The sequence below is a fragment of the Thamnophis sirtalis genome, unplaced genomic scaffold (assembly GCF_051295495.1).
Source record: "Thamnophis sirtalis isolate CommonGarterSnake01/CBP01778 unplaced genomic scaffold, rThaSir2_p1.2 scaffold_18, whole genome shotgun sequence".
NCBI lineage: Eukaryota > Metazoa > Chordata > Lepidosauria > Squamata > Natricidae > Thamnophis > Thamnophis sirtalis.
The window spans coordinates 1,993,892-2,020,196 of NW_028261398.1; the positions used below are offsets into that span (position 1 = coordinate 1,993,892).

General features: G+C 50.0%; 2 protein-coding genes across 6 annotated transcripts in view; one reads left to right on the top strand and one right to left on the bottom strand.

The window, feature by feature from the left end:
* Positions 1–26,305, top strand: part of PC (pyruvate carboxylase) — a 130,306-nt gene that overhangs the window by 95,319 nt on the left and 8,682 nt on the right. For all 4 annotated transcript variants that reach the window (XM_087702963.1, XM_087702966.1, XM_087702964.1 and 1 more), the window contains 2 exons: positions 23,090–23,234; positions 23,679–23,768. In XM_087702963.1, the coding sequence (XP_087559089.1) occupies positions 23,090–23,234; positions 23,679–23,768 (235 nt within the window). The remainder of the gene's footprint in view (positions 1–23,089; positions 23,235–23,678; positions 23,769–26,305) is intronic.
* On the bottom strand, positions 849–11,266 carry LRFN4 (leucine rich repeat and fibronectin type III domain containing 4). 2 transcript variants are annotated; one of them, XM_014053473.2, is made up of 3 exons: positions 10,422–11,266; positions 3,002–4,400; positions 849–1,726 (listed from the first exon to the last, which is right to left on the bottom strand). In XM_014053473.2, the coding sequence occupies exons 2-3, from the start codon at positions 4,378–4,380 to the stop codon at positions 1,066–1,068; spliced, it is 2,040 nt and encodes a 679-aa protein (XP_013908948.2). In that variant the 5' UTR covers positions 4,381–4,400; positions 10,422–11,266; the 3' UTR covers positions 849–1,065. The 2 variants fall into 2 exon arrangements, with proteins under 2 accessions (XP_013908948.2, XP_013908946.2); XM_014053471.2 differs by lacking the exon at positions 10,422–11,266 and having other exon boundaries at positions 3,002–5,564.

The window sequence follows — 26,305 nt, forward strand, 5'->3', positions numbered from 1 at the left end:
TCAGGAAAAATGCAAATTCCCTTTTAGAAGTTACTTGTAGGAGATGAGCAGGCTGAGCTGAAGGGAGGAAGGGGTCAAGCGAGTCATCAGTCTCGAGTCTCTTTGCGCCCACAAGAGAACCAAGTCCTGCTCACCCTGAGTTCCCCAGTTTGCTTTGACCGTTAGTTGGTTAGTCTTGTTGAGAGTTTGAACTAGAAACCGATCTTTGCAGCCATTTGAACTGCCGGGATCTTCTCGTTTTCCTGGCGCTTGGCATTACTTCAATTAATGGGATCGCAAAGGTCGACTTAGCATTTTTTGCCTTCTTTGTGGATCAGAGTTGGGGTTTGGGGGAGGGAGGGGCTGCCCTCAGCTGCCTGGCTTCCTTCTTTCCCTCCCTCCCTCCCTCCCTTTTCTGCAGAGTGAACCCCCTCCCCCATTGCACACCAGGAGTAACGTTTATGCCAAAAGAGACGCACATATGGACATTTATAGAGGTCATTAAATGCCACATACAGATTTTGCCTTTAACATGAATTCCCCAACCCCCAGCCTTCACACCTCTGTTTTAACACAGACAACATCCAGTCTTGCCTGAAATAGTTCTGTATTAACCCTTTTGTCTTTAAATCCTTGATGACTTGGACTTATTGAATAGCATGTTCTTGCTCTCTTTTGGAAACTCTTTTTCCTTTAAAAGTTGTCTTCTTTCCTCTTCAAAATAATTGATTCTTGAATCCAGGTCACTCTTTGCATCTCAATTAGTCAGCTGCAAAATGCAGAAGAAAAAGCTGTTTCCAAGCCTCCCCCACCCTCTCTCTCTCTCCCTCCCTCTCTCTCTCTCTCTCTCTCTCTCTCTCTCTCTCTCTCTCTCCCTCCCCAGCTTGCAGGAGGTCTCGCCCTGAGCCTGGCTGGCTCGGGGGGCTCTGGGCAAAGCACGGCCTGGTCAGCAGGGCTGGCCTCTACCTGGGAGGCTTGGCTCAACCAACTGAAGTGAGGCCAGGATCCGCCCTCCATGGGCCTCCCCATTGGGAGTTGCTGTCCCAGATGCTTCAGGGGTAGGACGCCAGTCCTCCCCCATGAGGGCTACACTACGCTTTCCTCCAATTTATCCACGTTAAGGAAGGGCCCGGGTTGCGTGCTGATGCTGTCTTCAAGGGGCGTGCCCTGCGCCAGCCTCCCGTGGACTGACTGGCTGCGCTTGGCCCACATGAAGCTTAGGCGCTTGGCATAGCTGTAGCAGGCGCTGGAGGAGGCGCCTCCCATGTCCAGGGAGTTGCTGCGCCTGGCTTTGGCCGAAACCGGGGCGCCCCGCCTAGCGCCTCCCATCCGGCGCTCTGCACTCTTGGCCTGCCCGTGCTGGCACTCCGCAGGGGATGTCCGCTGGGGCAGGAGGCCGTTTGGGTGTCCGCCATTGGTTTGTGAGTGCACATTGCTGACCCTGGGCAGGCTCCCGTGGACGCTGCCACAGACTTTGTACTTCACCATCATGACTCCTGTGAAGACCAGCAAGGAAGCCACGATGATGCCGCCCACCGTCACTGTCAGGGCGCCCCCCAGGAAGTGGACGTGCAGCGAATGGCAGTCTGGGTAGGCTTCCTGCGTGGTAAACTGGGCACAGCCCAGCAAGTGGGTGGCTGCCAGCGAGGTGGCCAGGTCGTCAAAGATGGCCAAGACACACAGGTCGTAATCCATGCTGGGCACAAGGTGCTTAAGAAGGAAGTCCTGACTGCTGGCGGGGATGATCCTGCAGGCGAGAAAGACAGGGAGAGTAAGCGTCTGCAGCCTCCACCCCCTTCCCTCCTCCGATGGGGGGTGGGGGGTTTCCCTTTCTCTAGGGACAGAAACCCTCATTGCTGGCCGGGGGCCTCTACCCCCCCCCTTTCTCTTAAGTAGGCAGCTTATCTGCACATTAATGGCCCGTCATTCTCCACCCTGGTGAATCTTGCCGCCCAGGTATTGGTGCAGAAGGAAAGAAAAGGTAGCCGTAACCGGAAAGAGGAAGAGCTGCTGCCCTTCCCTGGAGGTCTCTCGGGCCTCCTTGGTTCCAGTGAAGCTTCACCTGGTTCTTGAACACCGTCCCTCCGTTGATTGAAGGAGCCCCGCTTGACCATTTTGTTTGGGACCCATCAACCCCTCAGAGGCGGCTGATGAGGGGGCACTGCTGGAGATGTGATTCCAGGGAGGGGGGGCCTCTGCCTCAGACGGGCGAGAGAGCGGCCCCTTCTCTGCCCAGACCACCCGCCCAGGAGGACGGAGGGGCTGCCTGCCAAGCCCAGCTGCTGCCTCTGGGAAGGAGAGGCAGTTCCTTTAGACCCAGGGCTTCTTCGGGCTGCCCAGTGGCATGAAATGGATCGGTGTGATCCGCGTATTCTGTGGTGGTGAGTTTTAAGGTTAGAAATACCTACAGAATGGAGCCGTTAGGAAAGAGATTTGTTCCTGCCTGGGTTTGCTGTTCATATTGTGCTGAAGGATTCGGTTCATAGAAAATGAATTCTGCTACCCGTCTCTGTGGTTTAATCCCCCCCCCCTCCACCTCCTGCTGGGCAGAAACCTCTGACTCTCCCTGTGCGGGAACCTTTGCAAACTCCCCCACCCTGCTGAAATAACTGGACCAGGCTCTTTACACCAAGCAGAGCCGAGGCTTCCGTTCCCTTGGGTGACTCTCTGCTTCAGGGCAGCAAGGCCAGAGCTTTTGGGTCTGCTGCAATCTGTTTCCAGGACCTACTGCACCCCCAGTCCCTTCCTGCGCAGCCGGCTGTCCCACTGGGACACAGTGCAGGCCTTGTGGGAACAGAGGAAAGGGGTGAACCGAGGAAGGCAACGCTGTACACCGGGGGGGGGGGGAGCTCTCTGGCTGAGTGAGCAGCAGAGATGTCGTTAGGGAGAGGCCCATTTGTAACCTGAGAAATCCGAATGGTCCCGAGGCAGCCAGGCACCTTCATTGCCAGGAGAGAGAACCTGAAATGCAGAGCCCTCCGCCTTGGGAGCAGGCCCCGGCCCCACACTGCAGCCCCCTTACCTGTAGACAAGGGCATCGTCCGCAGTGCAGTTGTACTGGATCTGATACATCCAGGCCACGTAGGCCGACCTATCTGCCTGCCAGCGCACCAGGGCTGACGTGGCAGTCACCCCCAGCACCTCCACTCTCTTTTCGGAAGCCTCCTGGGTGGCGTTGGCGGAGTTCTTGGCCGAGGTGGCAATGTCGGAGGAGCCTGGATCCTGTTGCAGCACCGTGATGCTGCCGTTCCCTCGGTGAGGCAAGGGGATGATTTTGAGGTCCACAGTGGCTGTTGACTCCCCAGCAGCATTGATGGCAATGCAGGTGTAGGCCCCGTCATCGCGGATGGTGGTCACCAAAAGGTCGAGGGTGCCATTGCGGAATGATACGGTCCTGGAGGAGTTGGCGATGATTTTGTCATCAGGGGAGACCCAGTGGATGACCGGCTCAGGGTCTCCGAGGGCTCTGCACCTCAGGGTGGCCCTTTGGCCTTCCAAGATCCAGAGCTTGTGGGTGTGCCGTGTGATGAGAGGGGGCTCGCAGGTGAAGTCCTCCTCAGGCACAGACCAGAAATAGCGGCCAGCCACGTGTTGGGGAGAAGCACAGGTCTCCATGTCATCCTCTCGCGCCAAACGCCGCAGCCACAGCAACTCACAGTTGCAGTGCAAAGGATTTCCTCCGAAGCTGAGCATTATGGTGGCCATGTAAGGGGTTGGGCTGATGGCCCCGATCTGGGAGCGGGCAAACAGTGGGTCGGGGGGCAGTGTGGAAAGACGATTGGAGGTCATGTCCAGCCGGGAGAGTTTATAGAGTTCATCAAAAGTTCCTTCCATAATGAAGTCAATCAGGTTGTGATCCAGGTTCAGGGTGTGCAGGCAAAGCATGCCTTGGATGCCCTCCCAAGGGACGCGGCGCAGGTTGTTGTAGGACAGATCCAGGTCTTCCAAAGTAGAGAGGAAGTCATCAAAAGCAGCCCCAGAGATGTTGACCAGCTGATTGTTGCTCAGGATGAGATGCTGGAGGTTCAGCATTCCCCGGAGAGCCTCCTCCCTGATCTCTGTCAGCCGGTTGCTGTCCAGGTGGAGCGAGCGGAGGCTCTCCAGGTCCCCAAACGCAAAGGGCCGGAGGGTGTCGATGGTGTTCCGCGAGAGGGTGAGATCCACGAGGCCCGTCATGTTCAGAAAGTCTGGGGCTTCCACCACCCGGATGAAATTGTCAGCCAGGCGCAGCTCCACCGTCCGCCGGTCGATGTTGACTGGAATAAAGAGGAGCCCCTTGTTGGCACAGAGGGTGCTAAGCGAGTCGGAGAGGTTTTGGCAGACGCAGTGAAAGGGGCAGGACTCCACCTGAGCTACGGTGCTCCCCACCATCAGAAGCTGGATCAGGAGCAGCCTTTCCATGGTAGTCGCCTTGGCAGGCCCTGCAAGAGAGAAAAACAGGTCAGCGGAGCCTTGGTAACTTTTTGTCCTGCCTACTTGACCACCTCTGGAAGTAGCCTGCTCCATGGCTCTCCCATCGCTTGCAAACTCAGGAAGTCCCATCCCCTCCTTGGCAATTCTAATCTAGCAGTTCTGGCTGCGGGATACACAGTAAGTCCATTCCGTCTTCTGTGTGGCATGGAGAGGCTGCTCTTGCATTGCAGTCCTCGGTTCTGTAGGCCAAACCTTCACCTTTTAAGTGAATCTCCTCCGCCCTGTTAGCCCACCCCTGAATTCCAGCTCACCGCTATCCCTTCTGGCGCCCAGAATTGGACCCACAATGCTCTCCCTGGCGCCTGGCCAGGGCGGAATAGTAACTTCCTGTGCTCCCGTTGAGGCACTGCAAGATTTGCCCTTGTGGCGGCTGCCTCCCTCCCGCGGCTGGCTCGGATCCCTTTCCCTCCTTCTCCTGCCAAGCCAACTTTCCCCTCATCTTGTGCCTTTCTTTTTCCTGTCCCTGTGAAGGATTTCTGCTGTTAAATTCCATCCCGTTTGTTTCGGCCCAATCTTTGAGGCTGCCCAGATCTTTTCGAATCTTCTGTCCGACCTCGTGTCATCTGTGGCAACCTCATGTTGGTCAATTGAAGGATTCATAAACTCTGTACACTTATAAATGATTTATCAGACATACATTTTTCCATCTTATTTCAGCATAGAGTTTTGCCACTTTTATTGAAAAACCCTTCAGATAAGGAATTTTAGTGCTCTTTTGATCACTCGACTGACACCCCTGGGCCCAATATGCACAATTACCAGCCAGGTGAAAATCTGAATAAATTGTCATGAGTGAGAAGAGAAAGGTGGAAGGCCAAATGGCGTTTGGTGGGAAAGAACCTGATGCTTCTAGAGGCTTCTACTGCGTGCTGAGATTCATGGCCATCCTTCATTTTGGTTTCCATCCTCTCCTCTCCCCGGATTCCTCTTTCTGGGTGGGATGTCAGTGAGGAGCAAATGGGCTCCCAGGATCAGATTTCGCTAACCTGGTTGCCTTGAGCTCCTTGCTTCCATTTGGAGGATTCCTCTGGGAATCCACTTGGCAGCTACAGGAGTTCCTGGACTTCAAGGGGGAGGAGAAGAATCGGCTTCTCAGGATCAGTTTCTCACAGATTGCTCTCTCGCCCCCAGGAATTCTTCCAAAATTTGCTGCCACAGAGATTCCTAATGTGGCTAAAGGGCAAAATGTAGACAATAGCCCTATGATTGCGTTGAATTAATTAAACCAAATTTAAAGTAAATTGAATGAATGTTGGTGATCGTCTTAGCAATACCTTGTTTGTTGAGTGAGCATAATTCAAATTAACATTAAATTAAAACTGCATTAGCTTTACTGAGGCTGCACTCAATTTGTTGAGTAAGCCACAGCACGCTGCTCAAAATTTAGTATTGGCCCAAGAAGATGGCAGACCATGTCAGGTTCCAGAAACCCACCCCGAGGGACCGGAGCTTAGCCTCCAGCATTGTGTGTGTGTGTGTGAAATTAGAGGCCTGTCTTCGCAACGCTTGAAGCCATAATGGAGCCTAGTTCTGAATGTGGGCAGCAGCCACCGAGGGCCTGAATGCCGCAGACTGTCTGCCGGGCTACACGGACTGTCCACATGGGGTCCCTGTGTTGACCACCCCATTTTATGGTTGGCCTCTTGTGTGATCCAGACCAGTGACTTGTACAACTAGTCATAGTTAAATGATTTGTGTACACACAGCGTTGCGTGTAAGAACGTGCTCCCTTGGATACCCCCCTCACCTCTTCCTTGAGTTTCATTAGCCACTACTATCTGAGGTCAGGGAGGAGGCGTTCCATGTGATGACTTGGTTTCAGCCCACCAAGGGGGTGTCCAAGGGCTTGCAAAGCTCTTTCGCTGGAGAGATGCAAAAGAAAAGCTGCAGCTGTTCTGTTCCAGCCTTTGTGAGATCTGCTGTGTTGCCATTTGGGGGGGCTCAGTTACTTCTGGGGCCCTGGAGGTTCAACCTTAGAACAAGAGATGGTAGAAAAAGTGGCGGGACAGCGAAGAGGCGAGCAGGCCTGGGCAAGGGAGCGCTGGCGCCTGTTGTTTCACGGAGCCCTTTGGAGGGCTGTCCTGAGAAGGGGGGGGAGGTGGCCCCACAAGTCCCAGGTCAGGCAGGGGACTCCAAGGCCGACCCATCAGCTGCGTTGGACTGCCCAGCATTTCCTTGGAAGGGAAGGGAGGGCACGATGCCCCTGGGCCCGTAGCTCCTCTGTTCCCCTGATTTGGATTGTAAGCGTTTATTTATTAAATTTATCTGTTGCCCATCTCACTCTGAAATTTTGGGATTCTTCTAGGGAAACTTCAATTTTTTCGTTTGTTGCTTGGCCAAATGCTGTGTACAAAAACTTCTTTCAACAGCCACTCTTTTATTTATAAATGACTTCTTTTTTGAAGACTAGAAAGGTGTAGCTTTCTGTTAAAAAACAGACTTGGAGGGGAGAAATTGATATTCTGGACATGGCCTCCTAACAGCCAAAAGGTCATCTATAACTAGAATAGATAAATATAATCTGTAATTCCCACTGCCGCTGGGTCACCGCCATATTGGTTTTTAGGGACTGTGCGTGCGCAGTTCACTGTAGATTTTTCTGCGCAAAGAACAATTTACATTGAACAACGCAGGCGCGCAGGTTGTGAAGAGGGAGTAAAACCAGGAGCAACCCACCCCTGGCACAATAGGATAATGTGGTAAACAGAAGAGTGTTAAAGCCACCTTTGTGGTTTGGCACCCTGAAACTCTCTCTTGTGGAGGGAGGCTCTGACTGGGTGAAAGGATCTACAAAGGAAGGGAGGAAGCTTTTTAAGGCCCTGATTTTAACGGGTGACCAGAACTGGGGCCGAATGGAAAGAGAAGAGAGGCTGAGAGGAATGGATAATTGAAGCCACTAGAAAGACCATTTTTAAAGAATTCTTCAGAGTGAGGCAGCCAAGGCTGGTGGCAAAGTCTAACTTCTTTGAGCGTTTAATGAAAAAACATGGAAAAGTCTCTGCGCTTACCCCAACCAGAAGAGGCACCCCTATGAGCTGGCAATTATGGGGGCCCTGGATCACTCTCAGTCAGAGGGCAGACCTGGGCCTGAGACTGGCACCGCATTGGTTACTCTTGGCCAGCTTGATGGGTGGCGCGGGGTCTTCAGTATGAGCAACTGTGGAGGTCTACGTTCTCTGCAGTGGTTGGAGTCAGCTATTCTGCCCACCCAACCCCACATCTGAGAGAAGCCACTGCAGAGGCCATCTGTCAGCATGAATCTCATGCCAGAGGCTCCCTGGGACAGGGAGATGGGCAGGAAGTCTTGACCGTGCCTGGATGGGGAGAGTCATGGAATGCAATGGAAGGCCTTCCAGTCTCGGGACAGAAGTGAGCTCCACCTGGGCATGCTAAGACAGGAGGGCAGATGTGGGCAGACACCCAAGGAGCCCTTCAGGAATCAGTCCTTTTACTACGGCTGTGCTTTGTTTTTATCATTTTTAGAAATAATAATAATAATAATAATAATAATAATAATAATAATAATAATAATAATAATAATTGTGGTTTCCTGACTACTGTTTTACTGTGCTAGTTGTCAGCTGCTGCAGTGGAGGGTCAGAGGCCCAGGGTCCAAAGCTTGTGTTTCTGTTGATGTGGTCTGGCCAGGGAGGACATAATGGACCACAAACACAGGACGGCTGCCCTGAAGGCCTTTAGGAGAGGCAGGGAAGTAAAACTGGCAAGACTTCCAGGCAGGTTTTGGGGCAATCCTGTTTGGACCACCTTATGCAGCAAGCAGAGGTACCCTAAACTTTTCCCCCTGCAAAAATGAGGAAGGGGCGGAAGAGTCCCCCTCCCTGCAGCACTTGAGCCAATGGCAAGGCAAGGATCAGAGCTAGTCAGGTGAGAAAAGTAGTCCCCGTCCCCCTCTCAGACAATGGAACTGGAGACCCAGGGGGGTTAGGAAGTTCTTTCATCTGATGCTGGTCTCCCCTTCTTGGTGAACTTCCTCATAGGACATGTGGCCTCTCCCAGGAACCCTTGGCCTCTGGGCACTGGCAAAGCCTGAAGCTGTGGAAGTTGTGGGACTGGAATGAACCCAGAGCTTAATTGCAGCAGCTCCTGTCTCTCCTTTTCTTGGCCTCCCTTCTCAACTGGCAGTCTTCTGTCTGTCACAGGACACAGAATAATGGAGTTGGAAGGGACACTGGAGGTTTTTACGGTCAAACTCCCTGCTCAAGAAGGAGACCTATAGCATCCTGGGCAAATCTCTTCTTAAAACCCTCCAGTGATGGAGCAGCCATAACTTCTGGAGGTCAGCTCTTCCACTGGCCATTCTCACCATCACCTCCTTATTTCCAGAGTGGATCTCCCTCTAATGGTCTTCCGCACCTGTCTTGCCCTCAGGTGCTTTGGAGAATAGGTTGACACCTTCTCCGTGGCCGGCCCCCAAATATTGGAAGACTGGTATCATGTCACCCCTAGTCCTTCTCTTTGGTAGACTAGACGTACCCAGTTCCATCAGTGGTTCATCATACAATTTAGCCTCTTGATTCCTGATCATCTTTGTGGCTCTTCTCTGCACACTTTCTAGAGTCTTTCTAGAGCTTCGGCATCCTTTTCATATTGTGATGACCAGAACTAGACACTCTATTCCATGTAGGGCCTCACTAGTGGGACTATTACTTTATGTGATTTTGAAACTACCCTTTTGTAGAGCTGAAGGTCCTCTAGGGTTCAGAAGCATCCAAGCTTTCCCCATAAGTCCCACCCCCATTGAATAAATGCTCTCTTGTGATTCCTTCATCTCCCTCAATCGGCTTCCACTCCGACTCTCAGCTGGCGTGGCAGCATTGGCACCTGACCTTCATCAGGGTTGTGGTAGACCCAGATCGTAAGTATTCTGGGCCCCCATTGAAGTGTTTGCTCAACTTGGGCTGCAGACGTCCAGCTGGGCTAGGCTGTATATTTGGTGGGTGCCCTTCGGTCCGTATAGAAAAGGGAGGGCATGCACTGGGGGGGGGGACGGGGGTTGTGTGTATGTGGGGTGATCTTAGTTGCCTGGCACTCTTCTGATTCAGACTGTGGGGCCTTCAATTTTGAATCACTCTCTGTCCAGGCATGGACCTCAGTGGAGAGCAGGCAGATTCATGGAGGCAGCTTTTAGTAGGACCATATAACACACACACACACACACACACACACACACACACACACACACACACACAGAGAGAGAGAGATACTGGTTGCTGATGGGGAGGGAGCAGCTATCCCTCAAGAGCATCCAGGAGGGCAGCAGGAGCCGCAGGGCAAGGAGAGTCCCTGCCAGTTCAGGGACTACCGAGGCAGTTTCTGGTGCTTCTCCTGTACTTGGCTTGGGGGGATATTTGGGGCTGGGGTGGGGAGTGAGGCTGAAGGGTAGAAGCATCTTAAAGCAATCCAGGGTTGTAGCCAAAGTGACAAACATTTGGGGGATTCTGGGGGATTGGAAGGTTTTCCCTTAAGGCTCCCTGTTCTAGGTGGGAGCTGCTGGGCTCTGGAAGAGGACCACGGAGGGCAACAGGCTCTCCAGTTGTCAGGGACACCTGGAGTTGCCCCTTCCTTTCTCCCTCTCCAGATGAGGATGGACCCTGCCTGTCACGCTGCCTGGGATGTAACGCCTGGGGGAAGGGGGGAGAGTGGGGTAAGGGAGAATGCCTGGGAGGCAGGAAGGATGATTTAGCATGGATTCGGCCATAGAGGTCTGGGCTCAGGATCGAGAGAAAGGTCAAGGAGCAAGGAGTGGGGGCACATGTGGGGGGAGACCTTGCGGTGTCTGCCATAGCACAACTTTCCCAGGGAGGTTGGGGAGAGGAGGAGGAGAAGAGAAGGCCCAGGGAGCGGAAGGCTTCTGATATATGTTGCAGCAGAACCGGTCGTTCTGCAGGGGCCCCCCCCTCCGAAGGGCCCCCCCCCCCAGTGCTCACGTGCATCTGACACAGCTTTACCTTGGCCTCTGGGCTCCCCAGAGATGAGCTGTGGCAGTCCAGCCGCTCCCCACACAGAGTCACCTGTCCCTGTGCCTCCTTCTCAGCGTCTCCTGAGCAGGCTGTGGTCCCAGGGCTCCCGCAGGTTCTTGGGGTGCCATGGGGAGGTGCCCAGCTGCCTTGGCTCGGGGTGGCCGAGGGCAGCATACAGCCTGCAGGCGGAGGAGCATCCTCGGTCCCCTCCCCCAGCCAGAAGAAAGAGAAATGCTGCAGCTTCAGGCAGGCGGAGTGACGGCAGCCATGCCAAGCTCTTCGAGCCCCGGTGGTGCCGATGGGGGTGGGGTGCCACTCTCTGGACACCCGGCTCATCCGTCCTTCGCATCTCAGCCCATCAGGTTCTGGCTGCCACAGCCGCCTTGGCTTCCAGTCCCAGGCCCTTCCCAGGCCTTGGGGTTCCTGATGCTCCCGAGGGAGATGGGCTGCCCGGGTGCGCCCGGTCCATTCCGGGCCTGTCAGCCCTCAGGGCTCCCGGTGGATTCCATAGGTTCTCAACTGGAGCTCTCCCGGAGGGGCTGGGCCACCTCCTCCGGCAGCCTTAGAATCTGAATCTCCAGGCCAGGCCCATTCCGGGGGGCCCCTCGGCCGGGTGCCTGTCTTTCAGCTATGGAGCAATTCCCCCACCTCCTCTCTTCTGGATGCTGCCGGCCTTCTTTTGCTTCGGAGACCCAGCGGCTGCTCTTCCATCCTCCTGCCCCTTAGACCACTGGAAGACTGTTCTCCTTCCTCTGTGCCGGTGGGACCGAAGCTCTCTGGACCGTGGCCATCGGGATTCCTGGCACCTCCGCCCTCCTTCAGGCACCGGAAGGTCTTGAGGGATCAGCCGCAACCTTCCCAGAATGGTGTCTTTGGCAGCCCCCCTTTGTCTCTGCCAGCCTTTCTGCTGCTGCTGCTGCTGCTGCTGCTGCCTGAGTGCCCAGGAGGGGTGATGTGAGGAGGAGCAGCCTGCCCACAACCCGGGCTCTCCCGGCTCCCGCCTGCCTTGGCCCCCTCCCACCCCGCTGTCTCCTCAAGCTGCTCCTGTTCGGGGGGGGGGTGGGGGTGGGGGGGCTAAGTGGATGGAGGCTGGGCTGCTGCTTTTCTTGCAGGGGAGGGGGCCGCCTCGCCACATCCTCCTCCTCCTCGAGCTCTGATTGGGGGGAGGAAGATGGAGGAGCCGAAAAGGCCCTCCCCCTCCCCTCCCTCCTTCCCAGCCTTTCTGGGGAAGAGAGAGACGGATGGAGCAGTTGCTCAGGAGGGAAATCCTCCTCTCTCCCAGCAATCTGGGGCAGCAGCCGAGGCCCCCTTGTCTTATGAAAGGGAGTTTGTGTTATGAAATTAAGCATGACGTTTCTACGCTTCTCGTTTTAAGATGCGCTGGCTGGATGCTGTCTCTGATTTGGGAGGTTTCCAAGTATTTATACACCTTTCCCCTCTCTCCTCCCCATCACGATTGTAGAAGGATCCCAGTTACCTTCATCCCGTTGCCCTGGGTGATTGTTGCTAGGAGGCGGGCTTCCCTTAAGGGGAAAGGCATCCTGGAGCAGCCCAGACTCTTTTGGCCCTCGGGCAGGAGAGGGGAGGGGGAGCAGCGGGGGAAGAGGAACACTGGACACCCCCGTAATGGCAATTACAATTTCCTGTTTCAAGTAGGCAGACTTGTGCCTGAGTATTGACCCTCTGAAACAGTGAAGTCACGAAGCCCGTCCTGCACTTCAGGGAAGGCTGCTCCTAAAATGAGCCTGGGAAGCATCTTTGTTCAACAATGTTTAAGTTTCCCTCTCAGGCTCATATTGGGGAACTCCGGTTTCCATTTTAGAGGTAGGTTGAGATACCTGAGGAAGGTTCGCAGAAAGATTCGGTGGGCCAGAAGGGAGCCTGAGTGACGATGTCAGTGGCAAACTCTCCTGAGAAGCAGCTGGCAAAGGGCTGCCTCACCTCCCGGGAATTCGGGGCCAGCTAATCAACCCAGCAGCCGGCCTGCAGACAAGTAGCCAGGCAGAGCTTGGGGGCCACCAGATGCTCCACGGGCAAATGCTGTGAATGTGACCGTGGGCTCCTGGGTGTTTGACAGCCCAAAAGCCCCAGAGGAAGGCCTTGGGACAGGTAGCCACGTCCACCCTGAATACGAGGCTCCTCGGCAGACCTGAAGAATGACAGTTTTGGATCAGATGAATCACTACAAGAAGAACCTCTTGGAAGATGCTTGAAGGTCCATTGAAGATGGGCCAACTGCAGGTGACTTACTGGAATGGAAGCCAGAGTCTTCAGGAAACCAGTATGGTCAATAAATCAATCAATAAATACATTTGTCACCATCGCAAAGGTCAATAAATAGCCTGGTGTCTTAGTTTGATAGAACTGAAACTTGAAGATGGGTCTGTTTGTTTATCTCCCCCCCCCCCCAGCTGGCCTGGTTTCCATCCGCCCTGAGGGGAAACTGAAAGCTCAGTTCAGGAACTCCCGTCGGTTGTGCTGTGGTCGTTCTTGTTGGGCAAAGTGTTTGGGAGAACTCTAGAGAACATTCCCAACTGTTTCAAGTTTGGGGCTTCCAGGGAGGGTCTGCACCTGTCTCTATGGCCCCCCCCTTTAGTGGGGATTCAGGGAATGGCTGTCCCATTGGCTTGTGTTAAGGTTTTGCAAATGTGCTTCTGTGGATGGGTCTGGTCTGCATCCAGGAATGGAGGCTGCAGGGGGCCTCGAAATAGCTTGGAGGGGGGGGGGATGTCAGAGAGTAAGTGTAACTCAGTGTAGATTATAACTGAAGTAACAGAATGGCTCTTGAAGGCTACCTGCCCTTCCTAGGAAAAGTTGGCGTTTTGTTTCTGTCCCTGAAGCTTTTCTGCTCCAATGAATCTGCTAAGAGAGTTGGGTGATCTTTTGTGTCATTATGTCTATCAGGCCAAATTCCAGCAACTCCTGAAAAAGTGGCAGCGTTTTGTGCCATCATTTTTATGAGGCAACAGTGAGCAGTCAAGCCAATCAATCAGCCTAGTTATTTCGTTTACTGAGTTGTTTCCTGAGTTGGGACGGTCTCTCTTCTGGTGGCATCCAAGCCACAACGAGGGCGGTTCTGGTTGCAGTCTCCCCGGTCCTGGGGCAGGTCAGCAGCCCCAGCGATAGGAGGAGAAATAGTCAGCCTCTGCTTTCCTTGCTTGCTATCGGCTGCCATAGATAAGGGGAGGGAGGGGGCCTGAGATATTTGGGAGGGGGAATTAGTGGTGCTGGAGGAGTTATGAAGAAGGGACTTTTGTCCTCACCATCTTCTGCGCCTGCTGGTGGCCTGTGTTTGGACTTGGTCAAGGCCAACCGTCTCACATACCAACTTGATGAGGCTGTTTGAAGATTCACCCCACATGACACCTTAGGGAGTTGCAGATTGGACAATGGGTTGGGGAATTTGGGGGAGGGTGCTGGGTAAACATTTGATATCTACGCCTTTCTGGCTCAGATCTTGCTTTCCTTTTCGCTGCTTTCAATTCATATCTAGTAAAAATACTTTATCTCTGTTCAAGTGGAGCTGAGGTTTTCCTTTCTTGGATATTGAAGGAGGCATGGCTGACATTTGGGGTCCAACAGGCCCAACTTGTTTCCTTGCCTGACATGTGCTTGAAAGCCAGAGCCACCAAAAGGGCCATTTCCCCATAGACCAATAAGATGATGGGGCCCACAGGGGAGGTTGTGATTTAGGGTACACCAACACTTTTTGGTGGGCAGGACAGGCAGATACAAAAGGGATGGGCTCCACTTGACTATCAGAGGCTGCCCTGATGGCATTAAATATTAAAAAGCAATGGTTAAGAAGGTGAACCCATCCTGGGCTCTGAGCGCATCTGGCTGGAGAGCACTGGCAGAGCAGAGGTTCCTAACTTTGTAATGTACACACCTATCCTACAAATCCAAGCCTCCAAACGGGCACTAATGAACCATGAGACGAATACAGTGAAACTCTGGGAAAGGGGGACTTGTTGTAACAAAAAGGTTCTTCACGGCTCCCCTGGGGACCCCAAGGGAGGAAGGTCTCAGTTTGGGACCCTGCCCTGCGTGAGGAAGTGGGGATTGGCGGGTTGGGAGAGGCCGGGTGTGGGGGGATACGCAGTCACAGGGCTTCTGAGCCAGTGACAATCTCCAAATATATTTGGGAGGATTGAAAGGATTTGCAATTGTTCCCCCTCTTCCGCCTCTCAAGCTCATCCTCCGGTGGGAAAGGCCATTTTCTCAAGGTCCTCAGGGCCTTAAACACAGGTATTTGGGGCATCAATAGAGTGGCAGGGCGGGGGAACCCCAAAGTCAACGTATTATATTAATTGGGACTGAACTAAAAAGGAGAAATGAGGATTCATGCTGAAAATGTCAGCACAGTGCTAAATCCCACCCTCCGAATTTTTAGGAAGAGAATTTAAAAAAAAAACAAAGCTAACACAAAACATCCCGATATAAATCTGTTGCCTGAAATACTGTGTGTACATGCCTCATCACCGCCCTTCAGAATCCGTGTTTAGGGTTAGAAAAGGAGCAGAAGGGAAGGCAGAAGGATGAAGGAGAGTAGCAGCCCCCATTCTGGGAAAGATTGTGGTAAAAATTTGCTTTCAGCTCAGAGAAAAAGCAGGTGAGGGAAGATCTCAAAGAGGGGCACCTTAACCTGGTGTGGTTTTACAAGAAGCCCTTTTCTCCTCCTTTCAGCATTAATATCTTTTACCCGGTGTGAATATTCAGGAGTTTTTACCCAAAGCAGAAATAATTAATTTTAACCTTGCTCTAATGGAATTTCATTCATGTTGTTTGCTACTATTTCAATGGTTTTAAGATATTGATATTTATGATCTTAATATTTTAATGTTTTACCTTGTTTTTGCACTGTACTAGAGTCGCTTTCAGGCAGCTTAACAACAACAGTGTAAAACATTAAAATCTTAAGATCATAAATATGAACAAAATTGGCAAGGTCGGGAGCAAAGCACAAATCGGTTGGAGGTAGAATCTTTCCTTAAATTGATCAGTGGAGCAACTTACCTGCAGGGATTGTGGGTGCTCCAGCAATGGAGGCTTTTGAGAGGAGATTGGATGGGAATGGTCTAGACTCCAGGATCTCCTGCTTGTTCAGGGTGTTGGACTAGAAGGCCTCCAAGGCCCCGTCCAACCCGGTTCTTCTGTTGTATAAATGCATATGAGTGGAGCGCATACAGTGGAATGGAACGGGACGCCTTTCACGTGCTTCTCCTAGTGCACCGACTCTCCTCTCATCTGGCTGGACGGTTTGTGTTCAGCCTGTCAAGAGACAACACCAACTCTTTCTCCACCTTGTATGTGTGCCCCAGGGTCTTCTTTTCCAATTGCAACCTTTTGCTGGAAGACCCCCTTGTTTCTTTCCACCCCTCTCCTAGCCAGTCTGGGTGAGAATTGCACTCTTGCTGTGTGTTAGCCTGACCTTCTAATTTTTTAAATAATTTTTTTAATAATTTTTTGAATCAACAAAAACAAACACCTTAAAATCATCCTCCATTACAAATCGTAGAAAGTGTGTCAATTGGTTACAAAGAACTTTCGTGCATCCCTTCCACAGTCATCACCTATGATTCATATCAAGTTATATATTTTACATCACATATATTTATATATATTGCTATCATCATACCTCATCCTTCATATGGCTATAGTTGTTTTAACGTCCCTTTATAACAAACATTCCAAAATTTAAAACAAAACCACATAGTGCCATTCCCTTATCTATTTTCAATATCATCCAACCACATTTATAACACATTCAAAATAAAAATTATGTTTAATAGCAAAAATTTTAGACCTCTTTTCTTAATCATTGTTTACAATTTATATCCAATTTCTCTTTTATCATGTCAATACAAATTATTTTATCATTATCAGTCATTTATTTAACAATAGTTTGACTATGTTTAACTTACTTTCCCCCCCCTTTTTCACCATTTAAAATTTATACCCAATTTCCTCTTATCAAACTAATACATATGTATACATTGTTATCATTATCAATTATTTACCTAACTTTATCATTATCACTACATTTTTAACATAATGCTCTAATTTTAACTAAATTTAACTAGTGTTTTATTATTAATTTTCATATCTCAACCTGTGTCTTTCCAGTAATAGTGTAGTCCTATTTCTTTTGCATTTGTGTATTTAGTCTTCTGGTTATTTCCTTAATCAAATTTGTTTGGACTTCACAACTTGATGCTTGTAAGATCTTGAAACCCTCCATCAGCTTCTTTAATCAGCTTATCTTTGGTTATCAGTAGTGTTTTTGTCAAAGTTTCTCTCCTTAACTCCATCCATTCTTCTCTTTTTTCTTCTTGTATACCTTGAAATCTGTAGTAAAGCACCTTTCCATCTTTCTTCCCTTTCCTTGTTCCACTCTTTCCATCTCCAACCACACTCAGTTCACTGTCAATATCCACGGTTATCTTGCCTCTTTGTTCATTTTTCCCTTGGGTTTTTAGGACTCTAGCCTCCACTTTTTCCATTTGCTGAATATCTTCCATTTTTCCATCAGATTTTACCATATTAAAATTTATATTTTTGGAGAGGGAGGAGCCATGTTGCGATGTTACAACATGCGGTCTCGATACTCTGACACCTCCATTGATACTTTTGCCGCTGGGGGGTCCATTGAGACCTAAACCGTGACATAGAGACAGTGATCAGGAAGACAAAGCCTTGCTGGTCTCAGGGATATTGCAAAATCCCTGATAGACCCAAGGGAAGTGCTTCAAGCACGCGATAAACAAGCAGCCCCTAGGCTGATGAAATCGGGCCGCTCCGGAAGGAAGGAAGTGAAAAGAGAAAGTGAGTCCATCTGGTGAGGTATTTTTTTCTATTTTGCTAAAGACTGCCCAAAGAAATGTTTCTTTAAAGCCAAATTAGATCCGCAAACAAAAGAACTGAGCGGCGAAAATAATCCTAATGGGATCGCTGTGGAAAGTTTTTTTCTTTTGTTTTTTCTAACTATTTTTTGTGGATTGAAATGCTCGTAACATTCTTCATCTCTCCTCTTAAAGTGAATGGATTGGTTTTTTTTCTTCTGCTTCTTTTGACTTCTGGATTAAAACTTTCCCTTTTATTTTAACAATTCTTCCTACTACTTGTTATTAAACCACACTAAAAGAAATCCAAAGAATTTTGTTTCCTACAGAAGGTGAAAATTAACTGCGACTCGGAGGTTTTTTTTTTAAACAACGTATCTCTCTTCTTACTTGACTTCACTAACTTTGCAGCTGAAGGGTTTGCAATTTGTTTACAGAAACTGATAAAGAACCAAGGGCGTGAACTGTTTCACAGGTGCCTCTGAGAATTATTTTGGCAGGGAAAGAAAGAAGGAAGGAAGGAAGGAAGGAAGGAAGGAAGGAAGGAAGGAGCAGAACCCTTCCCCTATGAAGAGAATAAATGAATTTGTGTTCAAGTCAATTTAAAATAAAAGTAAGAGAGGCCTGGAAGACTAGAGTCGCAGTCATTATTGGGTTTTTTTTTCTTTTTCTTTCTCTCTTCTGTTTTGGAAACATGGGTCAATACTTAGATGAGGAAACCTTAAAATTCCAAAATATCTTGGCTGGAATTCAAAATCTATTGGAAGGATACGGGAGAATTGAGAAAAAGTTGGAAGGACTAGTCTTCCTTACAGCAAAAAATGATGGGGTTGGATCCCCAAAAATTAAAGGGGAGAAGATATAGAAGATAAAGATAAGACAATAGATGAATTTATTAATGGAGCAAATGTGGGTGAAAATGGAAGAAGGAAATATGGGAAAGGGAATTTGACGAATTGGAGCTCTACCCCAGATTCCAGGAAACAGAAGAGAAAAAAATAGAATTTTTTTCAGAAGCAAGATTGACAAACAAAGACAAGTTAATTTTAGTAGCAACTGGTGGGCAAGGAGATTATCTGAGAGACCCTTCAAGCAACAAAGTGCGGAGAGAAGCCTATAAAAACCTTTTAAAGGAGATAAAAAGAAGACTGACTCCACAATTGGCAAGAGAGATAAAACTGTTTTGTTACTGGAATGATACAGGTTGACAATGAAAGTTGGTAATAAAAATTTGTTTGTTTTTTATTATTGGTGATTAATAAGTAGGAATTTTGTAACTCCTAGATTGTTTTAGATTGTTATTAAATGTTTACTCACTAACAATTAATTAACTATAAATAATAATAATAGCAATAGCAATAGCAGTTAGACTTATATACCGCTTCACAGGGCTTCCAGCCCTCTCTAAGCGGTTTACAGAGTCAGCATATCACCCCCAACAACAATCCGGGTCCTCATTTTACCCACCTCGGAAGGATGGAAGGCTGAGTCAACCCTGAGCCGGTGAGATTTGAACAGCCGAACTGCAGAACTGCAGTCAGCTGAAGTGGCCTGCAGTGCTGCATTTAACCACTGCGCCACCTCGGCTCTGCTTTAAAGAAATGATAATGGATACAGTGTAATGATATATACATGTATTGACAATTTAGTAAAAGAAATTTGGATCTAAATTGTAAATTGTGACTTGGGAAAAAGACCTATAATTTTATTAACAAATTTTCATTTAGATCTTGTTATAAAGGTGTATGGTTTTTTGGGGGGAGGGGGGGCTGATGAGAGGAGATGGGGCATAAATAGTTAAGGATTTTTAGCAAATTATAATAATAACAAGGAAATGTTGATGAACATTGTTTAACAATAATTTGTTTAAGTAAATTATCCTCGACTTGCATAAAGCCAATTTTTTTATCTATTTTCCATCTAGCCTGTAACTGCCCGTACTGAAACCATGTTTGAATTACCTTTTCCCTTTTTAGTACATCCAAAGGTTTCCGTTGTAGTACACCTCTTTCTGCAGTGAGAAGCTGTCTATAAGTAGTTACATCCTGTTTTTGTACTATGTTCATATTTTCTATTGCATGTCTGGGAATAGCCCACATAGGTATCTTATCATTTAATTTGTATTGATATTTTTTTCCAAAGCCGCAGTAGAGCATTCCTTAAAATATGACTTTTAAAATTCTTATCCACCTTTTTGTTGTATAACAAATAAGCATGCCAACCATATACCAAATCATACCCTTCAATATTAAGTATTCTATCATCTGTTAAGTTGATCCAGTCACTAATTATAGATAGAACTACTGCATCATAATATAGTTTTAAATTGGGTAATTTCAAGCCTCCTCTTTCACGCACATCTTGCATTATTTTTAGTCTTACTCTCGGCTTCTTCCCTACCCATACAAATTTATTAATACCCTTCTGCCATTCTAGCAGGTTTGCATCATTTTTAAGTATTGGTAATGTTTGAAAAAGAAATAAAAATTTAGGTACAATATTCATTTTCACTGCTGCTATTCTTGCTCCAGCCTCATTTCTTAAGTGACAGACTTTCCAAGGATTGATGACTTGCTGAGGGACCCTCCATAAGATCTCCCCATTCGTCTTCCTCTTCTGTTGGCCTCTTTTCCTGCTGGACTTTTCCCAGTGGTCAGCCTTAGCTCACTTTGTAAGTGCTATGGCCACATCTTTAGGACCATACTGATTAGCAACAACAAGCTAGCCAGTTCCAGTAACCTGAGGACTGCCTGTATGCAGAAGTCTTTTGAGAGAACAATGAGAAATCAGGGTCTAAAAAGAAAAACACCGCAGGAGACAGGCAAGAGTTCACAGTTGTCAGATGCAAAGCTTGTGGCATAATTTAAGCGTCCGGTGGTATTTGCCCCAAAGTGCTAGCTGGAAGAAAAACCAAACTCTGTTGGTTCAGGACAGTGACACTTTTTTTATCATTTCCCCCCACAGTTTTGCAGCTCATGAATAATTGCTTGTTTATTCTATTGAATTGGATATATTTTCCTTCTGTGAATCATATTTATATTAGTATGAATTAATATACATTATAATAATCATGCAGATCTGAACATAGCATGCCTGTGGCTGTGTTTGGAGAAGGTAGGGAAAGTGATCAGGAGCTGAGTATCCTTGCACCATACTACTAATCGCATTCTGAAATACGTTTTGGCCTTCGAAGGCTGGAATCCCAGGGTGACCCTGGGGAAGGAGGGCGAGAGATGCTGCCTGGGGGGCAAGGGAGGGAGGGGGCCCCAGAGACAGAAGGATCAAGCAGTGAAAAGGGAGGGTGGAGAGGTTTTTACTTTCAGACTTGCAAAAGTCCGTTAATGTCTCTGTACAATGCAGGAAGTCCAGTAACGTGGAATTGGGGGAGAAAGGAGCCATCACTGAGCACTGGGGATCCCACCTTGCCTCAAGGGGGAAGTGATGTGGTAGCATTGCACACAGAATACCGCAGCAGCACTGGCTGTCCCAGGAGAACCGACCTGCCTGAAATCGGATGTGGGAATGATGCCCATTCAGCTTGCCTTTGAAATGGGAACCAAAGGCCCCCCCCACCCCACCCTGGAGGACCCAAGTGTGTCTGCGCAGCTTCTTCCTGGCCCTCCTGCTTGGGGCGATTCGGCTGGTGCAGATTCAGCTTGGAAGAGGCTGCACAGACGCTCCCATCTTGGAGAAGGGTGGCATTGTAGCTGATGGGCTTAGGATCGCTTCCCCAGAGGACGACCTTAACCTCCCTGGAAACAACCTTCTAGCTGCTCAGGTGGCCGGGGGGGGGGGGGGAGGCAGGTTCTGCCAGAAATGGAGCATCCTCCTGGCTGCCTTGTTGAAAATGCCTCTCCATTGCTTAAAACCTTCTTCCTTCAGAAGATACCAGTCTTTATCACTACCATTAAGTTCACAGCTTGCTTTTAAAATTATTTTTAACGTGCATGTTACTGCATAGAAAAATAATGAATTCATTGTTGGGTGGGGGGCTAAGAATGAAGAAACAGTGTTTGGGAATTTCCATTTCCCAGTCAGGCACTGAGATCAAGATTTGGGCAAGAACAGCCAAAATGACCCACCTGCTCCCCGGCATGGGAACGTTTGATGTAAAAGAAGTGATGGATTGATTGCTTACGTCCCATCGCTCCATTGTTGACCCTCAGCAACAACAGAAACCGGTTTATTTCCCCCCTGATGATCCCTGGCCTTTCAGGCCTTTTGGCAGAGCCCCCGTTGCCACTGTGGCCGAGTGTGTCCCATCTGCTACGGGTTCTCTTCTTTTCTTCTCTTCTCCCTCTTTCCCAGCAGTAGACCCTTCTGCAGAGAGCTGGTCATACGAGCCGGCCCTTTGTGCCTCAAGGGGTCCGATTTGTTCAATGATCCATTGGTTTGTTTTCTTGGCTGTCCACGATATCCTCAGCGGCCTTTTCCAAAATCAGAATTCAAAAGATCAAAGTTCTGATATTAACGCTCTTCATAACCTGCTTCTTCAAAGTCCACCTTTCATTGCCGTAGAGGGTTGCATGGAATCCTCCGTCTCGCCTCGTTCTGATCTTTGTGGGACTAGAAGTAGCAGAGTCACCGAATTGCAAGGGCTGCTCTGCCCAAGGCTGATCACCTGCGGCGTGTTTCTTAACTGCCTCCGCCTTCCTTCCGTGGATGGTTGATCCTGGAAGGCAGAAGCTCTCCGCCCCTTGTACACCTTCATTGTCCATTCTGAGGCTCATTGTTGTACTTGTCATTACTTTTGACTCCTTTAAGTTTAGCAGAGAAAGTCGCTCTGTTCAAAGTTGATACAATTATCTGAAATTGGAATTGTCTTAGAAAGTGGAAGCTTGAAGACGGGGCCAGACAAGAGATTTGTAGAGTGTAGATGCAGTTTGGGGCTCCCTTTCTGCTTTTGACAATGGCGCCAGAGCACGTGGGGTGAAATCCCCTGAAGCCCCAAAGGAAGCTGGACGAGTGCGGAGGCTCCTCTGAGCTTTGTCTTGACAAATGTTCCTCCAGATCATAACTTTGCTCACAAACGTACCCTTTCCACCGCCCAAGGCAGGACACGCCACTGCAGGGTTTCAAATGAAGTGGTTCCTAGGTTGTTTGGGGTATTTGCTTATTTCAGCCCCATCTGTTTTAAAGCAGTCAGTGAATACCCGAGTTAGACCAGTCCAAGTGGAGAAGTGACGGGAGAAGAAGCTTTCGGGACTGGCAGCTCAGTGGAGCCTCCTTGGGCTTCCCTCTGGATTTCCACTGCAAGAAGCCAAAGGCTGCCCACGGCGGCGGCTTCCCCGCTGTGCATGTGGCTGGCTGTGAAGGGGATCAGGCTCCCTCTTGGCCAGCAGAGTGCCCTTCGGTGCCAGCTTCACATGGCTGCCGCTCCCTCCCCCCTTTTGTAGGCCTCCCAGAGACAAGATTCCGTCCCCTTTGGCCCCGGAGGCCTGGCCCTCCTCCCACTTGCTATCAATCATTGCACAGGAACATAATTCATGGGGGGAAGGGCAGTCTGCTCTAGCAGCCATTATGGGAGCAGCTGCAGGTACGCAGAAGGGGCGTAATCAGTGGCTCTGCCTCTCTGGGCCAGGTGCCAGGCCTGCTGCCATCGTCTGGGGGGATTTACCTGGCTTTGACCGGAAGAGGTGAGTCGGGCTTCCAGTCTCATCCAGCAACAGGCGTCTCCGGGTTATCCAGCCGAATCCCGAGAAGAGCCAGTTCAGTTCAGAAGAGGCTCCTTGTGCTGTTGAGGGGTGCAGAAACGGAGCCACCCGTAGTGCCTCTCCTCAGCCTCCTCTCCCTCTGCTCTCCCTTCCCTTTCAGACCAACATCCCTTTCCTGCAGAACGTGCTCAGTAATGATCAGTTTCTCCATGGCACTGTGGACACCCAGTTCATTGATGAAAACCCAGATCTCTTCCATCTGCGGCCTGGCCAGAACAGAGCTCAGAAGCTGCTCCACTACCTGGGTAGGTTTAGAATCCTGCCATCCAAAAGACTGCACCCCCACCCCCCCCACAATGATCAAGGAACCCAAGCCCTTCGTGACCAATGGCTGCCTCCAGCAGAGGGGGATCCACTGCTGTCACTATTAAGAATCTCTCCCCCATGTAACAGGATCTGCTTTCTGTCACTTAAACCCTTGTTCCGATCCACACCCTCCCCCTGGAGAGGCAGAGATCTCAGCCCAGCTTGCTTCGGGTCTTCGGTGGGTTCACACATTGGGTCTTGACTGGGCTGGGAACGAGAAAGGAAGCCAAATGGATTTGAATCATCTCGGGGTTACTTCTTAGAAACGGAAGTTCAGAACCCCGTTAGGGGATGGGCAAAGCCTTTCTCTCCTGCTGTGAGCAGCCAGGGGCATCTGCAGGCAGTCCCCTCCGTTGACTTCTCCTCCTCCTCTTCCTTTCCAGGACACGTCATGGTCAATGGCCCCACCACGCCCATCCCTGTGAAAGCCCAACCTTCGCCCATTGATCCGTTGGTCCCTGCGGTTCCCTTAGGTGAGTTGTTCCCAGAAGCCCTCTTGTTTTCCAGAAGAACTGGGGGAGCCGCCCCCAAGACATCTGGCTGCAGCAAAGAAAACGCTCGGCTGGACCGCCACTAACTGCTGGCCTTCAGGAAACGGCTGCCGCTGCCGCTGCCGCCCTGAGTCACAGAAGCACTTGGGATCCCGGGGACCATTTACGGCCAAGGATGGTTAATCACTTGCTGACCTGGTGGGACTCATAAACTACCCAAGTCTCCTGCGACTCTCTGCAGCCTCCATTCCACTGTACAGGAATAGGGCTAAAAAGAAGGGACTGGAAGGAAAAGTAGGAGAGAGAATTAGCTTGATCAAGGGACCTAGTCCCTCCCTTCCTCCCTCCCTCCCCTGGAGAGGAAGGAGCCCCCTTGCCCCATCTCATCTGTTCTGGGGAATCCAGCATTCCCAGGGTTTGCTCCAGGGGTGGGTTGCTGCCGGTCCCCGCCAGTTCTCGCGAACCGGTTGGTCACCAGACCCGGAAGTAAGCCTGCCCCGTCCCCGGCCCTGTATACCCATCCCGGCCGGATGGTATTTTGTCCCTTCTGTCTCCCCGTTGCTCAGAAAAGCAACTTCGGGAAGGTCCTTTGCTAGCAGGCATGTCCTAGGATGCCTGCTGTCACCAAAGGACCTTCCCGGAGTTGCTTTTCTGAGCAACGGGGAGACAGAAGGGACAAAATACCGTCTGTTTTCCCCGTGCTCAGAAAAGCAACTTTGGGAAGGTCCTTTGGTGGCGGCAGACATCCTAGAACCTGCTAGCAAAGGACCTTCCCGAAGTTGCTTTTCTGAGCATACAGCCGCCGCCGCTTCTGGACATCTATTGCAGTCGTGAGGAGCTGAGGAGAGCACGGTTGACCTCGAAGGGGCTGGGGTGGGCATGGCCAGCTCGACGTCACTCATGTCGGGGGGGGGCTGTGGTGGCCCAGGTGGCGCTGGGGGGATCCATTGTCTCCATCAGAGGAAGGTGACACCAGGGAGAGAACCAAACTGTCCAGAGGAGCCTCGCCATCCTTCTCAAGCCATGCAGAGGACCGTCAGGTGGCAGGGCAGGCTGTCCAGAGGCCTAGGCAGCAGAGTACAAGTGCCTGGCCCTCGAGCTCCCAGGGCCCCGGGGCCCTCCAGCCCAGCCCTGCTTCCCCAGTGCCGTCCGTCTCCACGCAGGGAGACCCGACTTTGCAACAAAGCATCTTCAGAGATAGGATGGGGGACCACCAGGAAAGGTCAGGAGGAGGAGCCAAAGGCTGCTTGTGGCCCCCTGCTAAACCTTCCTTCCTTTCCTTCTTTTTTTCTTCCCTTTTCCTTCTCATTCTTTCTTCTCCCCTTTCCTTCTTTTTCCTTCCTTGCTCCCTTCCCATCTTTCCTTCCTTTTCTTTCTCTTTCCTCTTTTCCTTTCTCCTTTCCTCTCCCTTCTTGGATGCTCAAATGCAAAAGGGGAAACATTTCTCCTGTCGTATTGCTTTGCTTTTGATTCGTTTTCTTAGCCCTCTGCCAATGAAAGAGGAGCTCTGGGGAGACGTGTGCAGCCCGCCTGGCCCCATTTCCATACGTGATGTGGCTGCATGTGGCCCCTCTGAGCTCCCTTTTTGCTGGCAGAGGCACCGCGGGCCAGTCCTTCACTGTTTCCAGTTGCAAAGGAGGCTTCTGCTTATTGCCCAGTAACAACAGTGACAACAGCATGGATTTGGGGGGCAGCTGGCAAATTGGGGTTGTGAGTTTGTGAGTTTTTATATGTTTCTGGGTTCTTTGTTATCAGGGATTGTTGGGATTTATATGAAAAAGTTTCTTCTCTGCCCCTTGGACTTGATATAGTGCTTTAATTGTCATCGTGAGATTCTCTTTTGTGGCAGGTGGAGTCATGACTGGCCCTAAAGGAAAAGGGGAAATGTAAATCCTAAGTGTTTGGTTTTCCTAATTTGACCTTGCACAATCAGTGATTATTATTTTTTTAGTGATTTTATTGACATTTGTAGGCCGCCCTTTTCCCTGAGGGGACTCAGGGCGGCTCACATAAAATCGGGGAAGGGGAAATACAGACAATAACAAAGACACATATAATAAAAACAGTAACCAACATGCATTCATCATTCGGGAGGGGCAACTATCTTCATCCCCAGGCCTGACGGGCTAGCCAGTTCTTCAAGGCTGTGCGGAAGGCCTGGATGGTGGTGAGGGCACGAATCTCCACAGGGAGTTCGTTCCAAAGGGTCGGGGCGACTACTGAGAAGGCCCTCCTCCTTGTAGTTGCCAGCCGACACTGGCTGGCCGATGGAATACGGAGGATTCCATCAATTCCAGTCCTTGGTCTGTTCTGCTTTCTTCTTGGAGATGGCTTTTACAATGTGCGCATTATTTTATGAATGAAACTTGGTTTCCTTAAACTTTGCCTGCAGGGTGTTTTAGTGGAGGAAAAACTGGGGCTTCTTTCTGCCTTTTTAAAGGAGATTTTTCTCCTCTTCCCCTTTAGGGGAAATTCTGCTTCTTTTCTTGTTCTGTGGAATACTTTGTTCTGGGGAGGGG